The 11150-nt window shown below is 49.4% G+C and overlaps 1 protein-coding gene across 1 annotated transcript; it reads left to right on the top strand.

Moving 5' to 3' along the window:
• The first annotated feature begins 916 nt into the window (after nucleotides 1–916).
• On the top strand, nucleotides 917–1560 carry LOC106891661 (cygnin-like). Its single transcript, XM_014948370.1, has 2 exons — nucleotides 917–974; nucleotides 1421–1560. Exons 1-2 carry the CDS (start codon nucleotides 917–919, stop codon nucleotides 1558–1560), a joined length of 198 nt encoding a protein of 65 aa, XP_014803856.1.
• Nucleotides 1561–11150: the final 9590 nt, after the last annotated feature.

Below are 11150 nucleotides of genomic sequence, written 5' to 3'. Positions count from 1 at the left end.
GTCTCCAGAGAACTGGAGACTCTGGAGAGAGCATCTGCTGATGCTGCCACTCAGTGCTGAGATCCTTGTGCCTGCAGACTCTTTGCAGTCAGCCTCCCTTTCACTGCTCTGAATAACCTTCTGTCGGCATCAGAGCTCCCCTGGCAGCAGGGAACAGGCTATCTCCACCCCAGAAATTAAGCACACTTGAGACCCCAGAGCTGTCTGGAGGGTTTGTGAGGAAGAGTTGATGATCCAAAGTGTCTGCAAGTGGTTGACTCACCCATGGTCCTGGGAAAAGGATCTCAGCACCAGTGCTCCTGCCCATCAGTGGGGTGAGAGGGGACACCAAAACAGGCTACACTGAATATGGTGGAGGGATTTTGCAGTCGTGATTCCCAAGAGGGTGACACATGGGCACTGGGTCCTTCCCAAGCCAAACCTGCGCCCACCAGGGCCCCTCTCAGCTTGTCCAGCCCCACAAGGTGACAGGTCTAGACAACAGACGGAGAGTTACAGGTACGTCGTGGCCACAGCTCAGCCCTATTGCATACAGTTGCATCACTGCCAAAAGTTGAGAAAGGCCTGAAGCCCTTTGATCTTGATCTCCTTTCCTATCAGGTCCCTCTGCCCCAGCAGATCTGTTCTATCTACTCATCGTTGGTTCCTGTCACAGTCGATGGTTTCCATTTGAATTGGGTATTGATACCAGATCTAGGGAGAGCAGAGTTTTGCCAACATACTCAGGAGGGCCTGGTGGTTGTGTGGTGAACCATGAGAGGTCTCGTGACCAACAGAACCTCCCCCAGAACCCTCCTGCTCAGAAGAGCACTATAAATATGAGGGTCCCCAGCCTTGCCACTCAGCAGCGTCGAGCTCAGGCTCTCTCCAAGACTCCTTTCTCCAGCCTTGTTGAGATCCCAGCTCAGCTCCAGCCATGAGGTTCCTCTACCTTGTCTTCGCTGTCTTCCTCCTGGCCTCCTTGGCTGTCCCAGGTAAGAGGGTGAATTGCATTGGATGGTGGGCAACAGTGGGAGAACCAGAGTGGTGAGGGTCAGAGTCAGCCATGCTTGGTAGGCAGCTTGAACAAACATGATCTCTATTGGCTTTAAAGTCTGTGATTTTGTTGTCCCCATAAAGGTGTCAAGTCATTTGGGTATGCAGGCGACTTGGTTACTCCAGGTTGTCTCCATGTTCACGAGCAGACAAATGAGTCTTTAAAGGAAAACTCACTTTAAAGGACTGTAAGATGTATATTTAGGATGTTTTAAACATTTTTGACACCTTCTAGTGTGCGGAAGAACGGAGCAGGATCTCCCTAGGAGCAGGGTCTCATCCTTGGGAGCACTGCCACACCTGGAGGGGAAGGGAGGGCAGGACAGTGGGGCTCGATGGCACCTATCCTGACCCCAACCACTCTCCCCTTGTCTCCTCCTTGCAGGCTACGGGCAGGTGCAGGTCTTGAAGCACTGCCCCAAGGTGGGACACTGCTCCAGCGGCTGCAGCAAGGTGGACGTGTGGGCCTTCTCCTCCGACTGCAAGTACTACTGCTGCATCCCACCCGGCTGGAAGGGGAAATAGGAGGCGAAGAGGAAGCTTCTGGGGAAGAGGAGGCACCGCGGTGGCTTTGGGAGGGGCTTCTCCCGTTGTCTAACCCAATTGTCATCCCCTCCTCTCAATAATTAAAAGGAGAAAAAAAAGGAGATGTAACTCTGGAGCGTGTGGTGTGGTTACTTGTGTCCCCGTGATCCCACATAAAGTGTTAAAACAGATTCTCCAAACCCAACCCAAAGGCTCATCAGCACCAAAAAAAGCCTGAATGCCCACGGCAGAGCTGCCAGTGGTCCTACGGGGTGGGGATATGGGAAGAAGGTATCATTTTCCCTCTTGCCTTCTCTGTGGCCCTGAACACAACCCTCTGGGGACAAGAGACGATATTTCATGAAGGTTTAAAACAGATTCTCCAAGCCTGGCCCCAAAGGCCCATTGGCAGCATGTCTCATGGTTCTTTTTTGCACAAAATTCGTAACAAAAATGCCAAACATATGGAGGTTTTCTCTCTATTTCCCACAGTGAATTCAGTCAATGGTGGGTGAAAAAGGTCTGGTTGGAATAACACCCTCCTGGGTGTCCCTTTCCCCACTGAGCATCATAGCCAAACCCATGAGTCTCATGTGTGAGAAGGAGTCTGGTTCAGCCCCAGGGCTCAAAGAATTGGTATCCATCTGAGATCCCAGCAAGACTGTTGTTACCATGGCTGGGGAACAAGCAGGAATGGATGGGTGCAGTATTTCATGCTCCCTTCCTCAATCATCATCTGTATTTTCCTCCTAATGCATTTTATTTAACTGGTGCATTCAGTAAGAAAAGCAAAAAAGAAAAGAGAAGGGCCTTAAGACTTGGGGTCCTCAGGGGGCCAGAAAAACCTGGAAAAGAAATCTTATTTTTCAGTGACAAAGCAGAGATACCCTCATATTTGTAGACTACAACCGAACATGTCCTGGAGTGGAAAAATGAAGTGATCATGAATTGCTGCAATTTTTCATCTAAAGCCGTGTCACTTTAATGCTGTCTTTTATTCACCCCTCTCACGTGAAGATTTCGTGGTATTCCACGTCTTGAAAGGACAGGTATATGGGGAGAAACTGCCTTTTGTATCTGGCAGAAATTATGCTAAGTGCCAATTAATAGAGCATCATAAATTGCAGCTCCAAAAGAAAGGGTGTTTCCTGAGCCCTGCTTCTGGAAGCTGCAGGGCGATTAAAAAATTGGATCCTGGTTGTAAGGCGTGGGTTATTTCCCCATTGATTTTTCTCTACATCTTATTTTCAGTGAAATAGAATGATTTCTGCAGAAACATTTTAAGGAAAACAAGCCAAAAAAAAAAAAAAAAAAAAAACCCAAAAACCCAACAACAACACTTTCCACACAAATCTGGAGTTACCATATCATCTGGTGCTATATACTTTAAAGCTCTGTGTTTTCTTGTAGTGACAGTCAGTGCATCTGCCCCGGAAGGAGGAGGAATGCCAGGCATAATGAACACGTCTGGTCTGATGGTTCCTGTTGATGTCCCCATCTGCTTCTCTGCCCCTCGCACCCACGTACGGCCACAGACGGCAACCAGGGCAGAGTCAGCACAGGACCTGGACCTTTCTGGTTGAGTGCAGTTTGTGTAAACAGCAAAGCAACACCCCGTCTGGACTTTTTTTTCTAGTTGATGCTCCCCCCCCCAAAAAAAAAGGGGGAGGCTGAAGGCTCACCAGACCTCAGGTATCGCTCTCCAAACGGGACGTCCAAGTCTCGGTGCCTCCAACTCTTCCTTGCACAGGGATATCAGCTGGCATGATGTTTTCTCCCTGAAACAGGGAAAGGGAAAAAAAAGAGTAAATAAAGGGTCACAAAATTTCTGGGTAAAATTCCCAAGATTTTTCAGGCAATACAGTGTAAATGATGTAATTCCCTGTTCTCTCTTCCTCTCCTGATTACTTGAATTCCTGGTCTCTACTGGGCAATGAAATAAACAAGACAGAGCCATTCATTTCACATACAAAATTAGTTTGATTTTTCCTGTGTGCATCACTCTCCATGGATCTGCACTGGATTTCATCAGATGATCCAGCCACTCAAACCAGCAAGGTTCTTCCTCAGCCATCACCTTCATTACCCTGAGCAACACACTGTCAGCAGCAAATTTTGCCATCTTTTCATTCAACCCCTTTTCCATAGAATCATTGAAATTTTTGGGTTGGAAGGGACCTTAAAGATCATCCAGTTCCACCACCCCCGCCCTGGGCAGGGACACCTCCCACCAGACCAGGTTGCTCCAAACCCCCTCCAACCTGCCCTTGAACCCCTCCAGGGATGGGGCAGCCACAGCTTCTCTGGCCAACCTGGGCCAGGCTCTCACCACCCTCACAGGAAATAATTTTTTCCTGGAATTTCTTTTCCAGATCCTTAATGATCAAATTTGCCACTGTAGCTCCCACAGTGACCCCCAACAGTGATCCCCATGACCTCTCTCTCCTGAAGCTCAGCCCCATAGGGCTGGTCCCTGCCTCCTGCATCCCCATCTCTCTGGTTCTCAAATCCACTGCCTCCTCCAGGGAGCTCTAACAGGTTTTTAGGACAAGGTTTTCCTCTGTTTCTCCCCATGTTATTATATTTATAACTGGTACAATCATGGCTTGCAATCCTGTAGGACCTTGTTGGGTTTTTTTGGTAACAGTAGCATCTCCTCATCTTCGCACAGTAAATTTTGTTAAGCAATAGCAGGCTGTGGTCTAGAGTGGTCTAGAGGGCATCTATTTCATCCTTGAATTCCCATAGGACTTTTTTGGGGAAAAAGATCTGGGTGCTGGTGATTTGTTGCTGCTGATTTCCTCTCTTCTCACCTCCTTTACATTTAAGGCAAGTCCTTTGATGAGTCTCCACAAAAGAGAGTTCAGCACAAAGACCTCCCTTCTTTCTTGCAAGGTGAACTCGGCTACACATATTTCATTTAGCTTCCATCAAATGACCTTACCTTATATTAGCTTTACTGCTCTGACCATCTCCTGTCCTACATGCTCTTCATCAGGTTTCCTCTTCCTGATGTGTTTGGAAAAAAAAAAAAAAAAAGACTTCTTTTAAGAGGGTTTTTTTTTTGCCTTTTGCAAGTTCTTCCTCCAATTCTCTGCTGAGCTGCCTTATTGTGTTTTACACTTTGTCAGGCACAGTTTATTATCTTTTCTGGTTTTGGTGTTTGGACACAATTTCAGCTTCTTCTTTCTAGCAACCTCCCTCATCCCACTGTTCTGCTATGACCTTTTCCTTTTGCTCTTTCTCAGGGCTTCTTTTTAATAGGTGTCATACATTTTCTCTGAGTCTCCAATATAGTGGCCTTAAACAGCTCCCACGGTGCTTGCAAAGAATCTATTTGCAAGGACTTAACTCTTTTAGCTGTCCCTTTTGTCTTCTTTTTAACAATTTCTCTGGTTTTTTGTAGCTCCCTTATTGAAATTAAGCACAAAAGGCAGTGGCTTCTTCATCCCTTGTTGCTCCTGCAACGCCATGGAGTGTAAGGACCGTATGATCTGTGCTGTGGAGAAGCTCTCCCAGGGTAAAACCTTGAACCAAGCCCAGTGTGTTAATCAGAACCCAGTGCTGTTTCTCTGTTATTTAGCCTATCAAAGGCAGTGCTGAGAAACCCCTTGTTATGCCCTTGCCTCCTGCTGCAGGGTCAGCCAGCCTGTAGCTCCTGTTTTCTCCCTGTAAACAAATGAAAACCCTATAATCCAGTAATTTATCACTACTGGCTTCCTAAGGTATCAACATTCAGGTACTTCTCCTATAAAAGGTGCTTTCCAGGATATCAATCTGCTCCTTGGCATAGCTGGAATTTATAACATGAACAGATTGAAATTAAAAAGACACCATATTTTTAGCAGTAATGGTGACTGACCGCACTACGGAAGATATGTTTTCTCTTTTCCTTGGAGATCTGTTCACACCTTGATACCTTTGTCCAAGGAATTAACTCCTAGGCAGCTAATCACCTCCAAGACAAGATCTGGGCAGAGTTTCTGAGATCCTCAGTACCAGAGCTCTTCTCTGGAAAGACGGGACTGTGTCTTCCAACCTTATCTTGGCACCTTTGTACCCAAAGCAATATCCAACATGTAACAAGTCACACACCTTCAGTGTGATGCTGTGAAGTGTGTGATGTTGGGGGTTACTGTTTTAGACTCTTCTTCTGAAAGCCCAAAACTGCTACCAGCACCTTCCATATATGCAATATCGCTTGATTGCATGTCTGTTGAGAGGAAACCTGGCCCTCTCCCTCCTTGCATTACACCCATGTCAAATTCCAGGCTGAACCCCCCCAAAACAGGACCCACGCCTTCCCCCCTGTTGTTTAGTGCAGTTGGAGGGTCCCTCTGCTCCCCAAGAAAGTGTCCCAGGAGGTTACACATCTGCAGAAGACCAGGGCATTAACAGGAGGGAACTGCCATTCCCCAACAAGAGAAATTCAGAATAAACTACGGGTGCTGAAAATTTTCTTTAGCTGTAGAAAACATTTTGAAGGCTGGAAATGCAGCAGAGCGAGAAGCACCACTTCAAAAACCCATTTTGCAGTTCATTCACTCTCACATGGCTTTTCTTTTCACTCTCCTCACACCATTCCTTTTTTTTTTCTTGGGGAGAAATGTGAAAGAAACAGCCAAGGGTTTGGGGTTTTTTTCGCTATTCAGTGTTTCCCTTCACAATTTTTTATTATTTTGTCAAACTTTTATCCCCATGTGTCTGTGAAGTCTTCTCACCTGCACATGGTTGGTTTAGGTGAATTTTCCCTCTTTCATATCCTGTCTGGGGTCAGGTGAAGCTTGATAAATTACTGTTTCCAAGATGACAGTCTGTGGCTCTTGATGGGCCATCGTGTATCAAGTGTGACATTTACCTCCTGCCTGTCCCTGCCTGATCTCAGTCTCTCTAGAGGAGATGTTAACCCCCTCGTGCTCAGTATCTCACAATATTAATCTAGTTTCCAAGAGACACATTCCTCTTATCAAGAAAAATATAAGAAATCCCACAGCTTTATCAGGATTCCTGTATCCCTGTTCAGTCTTTAAGCTGAGAGAGTTTTTAAAGTTACCAGATTTCACATTTATCCTATGTCCTATGTAAAGGATCATAGTTTTTTTTTCTATTTGCCCCAAAATTGCCCAGTGCACAGTTATTTGGGCCCTGGTGGTTGGCAGTGAGCCCCTTGGTGAGGCTTGCGTTGGAGATACAGACACAAAGGGTGGATTGACCCCTCTGGTTGTCAGCAGAGACACGTCTGCGGGCACCGCGCGTTCAGAGTCCCCTGAGAATAGGAGGAGTTTTGAGCAAACAGAGTAATTAGCCTTAGGAAGAAATCACTCTCCCCCCAGCTCCTTGAAATGGTTGCAGTGCTAAGATCTGTGCTTGCCACAGATGCTGCAGAAATGAGGAGACACAGAGTCTTCCCCTTGCAGACATATAACAAACTTTAAGTAAGGGAGAGGTCTGTGTCTCCTCTTTTCTCTTGCAGCATCCTTCACTCTGACAAATAGCAGTGCAGTCGCCTTTTTCTGGGTTTAAAAGGCCCCATGGGTGGAAACTTTCTTCTTCCTGGAGGGTTTCAGAGAAACAGGATTGTTTTCTGTTCCATGAGTCAGTCAGGGAGTTGACCCCTCTTGACATCTCCCCCTCCAATATTGCTCCTGGTGCTTCCCTGGCTGCCCTTTGCCAGGATCTTCTGAGCCACCCAACACCAGATTGCTCCCTGTGCCCCTGGAGTGAATGGTTTACCACACAGTGGAGGGGACAGGAAAGGGGACATTGAAGAAATTCTCCTTGTCTTTTGACAAAGAGCATTAAAGGTCACAGTTATTATAAAGTTCTTTGTTGAAAAAGAGCCCTTTGTGTAAGGGTGTCCAGGCACAGGCTGCCCAGGGAGGTGGTGGAGTCTCCTTCTCTGGAGATATTCAGAACCTACCTGGATATGTTCCTGTGCAACCTACAGTTTTGAGCAAACAGAGTAATTAGCCTTAGTAATTACTCTCCCCCCAGCTCCTTGAACTGGTTGTAGTGCTAAGATCTGTGCTTGCCACAGGTGCTGCAGAAATGAGGAGACACAGAGCCTTCCCCTTGCAGACATTTAAACAAGGGAGGGGTCTGTATCTCCTCTCACAAGTGGACTAAGGTCCCCATTGGAGAGGTGGGATGAGACTGATGGGGCACTGGGGGCTGTCGTGTGCCCTAAAGCTAAACTGGGATTTAACTTGTAGAGGAGGGAGACACAATGTTAAACAATCAATCTCCTCCCAGCTTTTCCCAACACCCTGCTTAAAAGCAATGGGAAAATTGCTCCTGGTGTTTCCCTGGCTGCCCTTTGCCAGGATGCTCTGAGCCACCCAACACCAGATTGCTCCCTGTGCCCCTGGAGTGAATGGTTTATCACACAGTGGAGGGGACAGGGAAGGGGACATTGAAGAAATTCTCCTTGTCTTTTGACAAGGAGCATTAAAGGTGACCCCAAGGGGTCACAGTTATTATAAAGTTCTTTGTTGAAAAAGAACCTTTTGTGTAAGGGTGTCCAGGCATAGGCTGCCCGGGGAGGTGGTGGAGTCTCCTTCTCTGGAGATATTCAAAACCTAGCTGGATATGTTCCTGTGCAACCTGCTCTGGGTGGACCTGCTTTGGCAGGGGGTTGGACTAGATGATCTCCAGAGGTCCCTTCCAACCCCATGTGATTCTGTGACACAGAACCAGGAAAGCCAAGTGGCTGCACTGGGATGAGGATGCTCTAGAGACACCCTGGGAGGGGGGCTTTGGGGGGCACAAGGGGGAGGTGGTGACTGTTTGCCTCTAGTCTCTACCCCCACAAGTGGACTAAGGTCCCCATTGGAGAGGTGGGATGAGACTGATGGGGCACTGGGGGCTGTCGTGTGCCCTAAAGCTAAACTGGGATTTAACTTGTAGAGGAGGGAGACACAATGTTAAACAATCAATCTCCTCCCAGCTTTTCCCAACACCCTGCTTAAAAGCAATGGGAAAGTCCTAAAACCTTTTTTCTTGCGGTGTGTCACCTCAGTGTCATGGGTCTAGGGCCATCAGAAATGTCTGGGGCTGTCAGAGGTGTGTTGTGATCACGGTCCAGGGAGGTCTGGCTGCAGAACCTCTCCTGGGGCTGCCCTGCCGGGAGGTGAATGAACCACACAGCACACAGAAATCACATCTGCCCATCTTTACTTCAAAGCAGTGAACGCCGTCCCTGTCACCATGAATACAGTGCTGGGAGCCCCACCACAGGTGCTTGCTCTTCGTCCCTGGCTGGATTCCTCCACAATCATTTTCCCTTTTTGGGTGGGGGGATGCAGCAGTACATCTTCCCGCAGGACTGGCTGAAAGTCCACTCGTCCCTTTTGCCACACATGTAGGAACAGTACCCACCACAAGCGCCCTTATGCTGCCCGTACCCTGCACGGGAGGGAGAGAGAGGTGGGTTATAAGAGAAAATGTCACATGCTGTGGAGAGCAGAGCCCCACAAGTTATCTCCTTGTAGGGTACCCTTGGCTTTAAACCTGTGCTTCCTGTCCCCATTGAGCTGGGGGATCGTTGGACTCTTAAAATCATAGAATCCTAGGATGGTTCAGATTGGAAAGGACCTTAAAGCCCATCGAGTTCCAACCCCCTGCCCTGGGCAGGGACACCTCCCACCAGACCAGGTTGCTCAAAGCCCCATCCAGCCTGGCCTTGAACCCCTCCAGGGATGGGGCAGCCACAGCTTCTCTGGGTCATCTCTACGTTTGTCAGTACTGCAGCTTACAAAGATCCCTTTGCAGGAGCACGAGAGACAGGGATTTGCAGTGCAGCATTCATCTCACCCCAAATCAATTGGGTAAATCACCAGCCAGAGCCAGCTGCAGGTAGCGGAGCTCCACTGCCAAAGCTGGGTGAGGTGATCCACCTGCCTCCACCCCAAGGCACAAAGGGTGGAGAAGGGACACTCAATCTCCCAGCCCCCAGGGTCAGGATCCCTTTATCATCGCCATGTGCTGATGTCTTACCTGGGGTGGCCAAGGAGAAAAGCAGGAGCACAGCAAAGACCACGCAGAGCACCCTCATGGCTGGAGGCCAGCAGAGATATCAGCACACCAGGAGCAAAGCAGGTCTGAGACGGCCACAGTGAGGGACCTTGGAGGCCCTGGGTTTTATAGAGAGACTCCTGCCACAAGCGGCACAGCAGGAGGAGAAACTTGAGCAAACCTATCTCCAAAGAGGCGTTATTTGCTCTCCAGCATGTACAATGTCACCCCGACCCGCTGGTCCCACTCACAAAGGCTCCTGGCAGCCAGGGCCATGCTCCAACAGGCCTCTCCTTGTCTCTCGCTGGCCACCTTCACCAACCCGGACACGCGGGGACAATTCCCCCTCCCCCAGATCCGGCTGCCAGGTCTCTGCTGCCAGCACGTATGGAGCCACCAGGACCAGCCAGGGATGCCGACAGCAGAGCTGATCCCCACAGAGGCAGGAATAAAGGCTGGGCGACGTTCTGATGAAGCACCAACACCAGACACTGTCTAGAAGGCACAGACACAATGGACAATACCAGAGCATCAAATCCATCATGGGGAATAGTTTTCAGGGGGCATCTATCCCCAACTACTGCATTGGCAAGTGGGACTCCTCCAGGGTCTCGCCCAAACGTGGTGTTCTACAACATTTTCATAGAATCATAGAATGGTTTGGGTTGGAAGGGACCTTCAACATCATCCAGTTCCAACCACCCCCACCATAGGCAGGGACACCTCCCACCAGACCAGGTTGCTCCAAGCCCCCTCCAACCTGGCCTTGAACCCCTCCAGGGATGGGGCAGCCACAGCTTCTCTGGGCAACCTGAGCCAGGCTCTCACCACCCTCATAGTGAAAAATTCCTTCCTAATATCTATCTAAATCTCCCCTCTTTCAGTTTAAAACCCTTCCCCCTCCTCCTAGGGCTCCCCTCCCTCATCAAGAGTCCCTCCCCAGCTTTGCTGGAGCCCCTTGAGGGACTGGAAGGGTCTCCAAGGTCTCCCCAGCGCCTTCTCCAGGCTGAACCCCCCCCAACTCTCTCAGCCCCCCCTCCCAGCAGAGGGGCTCCAGCCCTCCCAGCATCTCCGGGGCCTCCTCTGGCCCCCTCCAACAGCTCCATGTCCTTCCAGGGATGGGGCAGCCACAGCTTCTCTGGGCAACCTGGGCCAGGCTCTCACCACCCTCACACCAAAGAAGTTTTTCCCAAAATCTCATCTCAATCTCCCCTCTTCCAGTGTCAAACCCTTCCCCCTCCTCCTAGGGCTCCCCTCCCTGATCAAGAGTCTCCCCCCATCTCTCCTGGAGCCCCTTGAGGGACTGGAAGGGGCTCCAAGGTCTCCCCGGAGCCTTCTCTTCTCCAGGCTGCTTCCCATCCTGGGAAGAGCACCGTGGGTGCTCAGAGGGGAAATGATGCTGGTTATCGTTCCCTCTGCAGCTGCAAGATAACGAAGCACCCATCTTTTATTTTATTTTTTGATTCCCAGGTCCGTGCTGAAGCCCAGCACTTTGCCAGACATCCAGGTCACGGATGCAGAGCCCACACCGAACGCGGAGTCTCCCGGGAATGGGGCAGGTGAGCTGGGCTGGGATT

The sequence above is a fragment of the Calidris pugnax genome, unplaced genomic scaffold (assembly GCF_001431845.1).
Source record: "Calidris pugnax isolate Ruff unplaced genomic scaffold, ASM143184v1 scaffold140, whole genome shotgun sequence".
Taxonomy (NCBI): Eukaryota; Metazoa; Chordata; class Aves; order Charadriiformes; family Scolopacidae; genus Calidris; species Calidris pugnax.
Note: the sequence above shows the minus strand (reverse complement) of the source record. Positions and strands in the feature narration are given on the sequence as shown.

What these genes read in the sequence shown, in the direction of transcription:
- LOC106891661 (XM_014948370.1), top strand. Translation starts at nt 917, where the DNA reads ATGAGGTTCCTCTACCTTGTCTTCGCTGTCTTCCTCCTGGCCTCCTTG. An exon ending in GGCCTCCTTGGCTGTCCCAG is followed by an intron (nt 975 to 1,420) that starts GTAAGAGGGTGA and finishes TCCTCCTTGCAG; the next exon opens with GCTACGGGCAGGTGCAGGTC.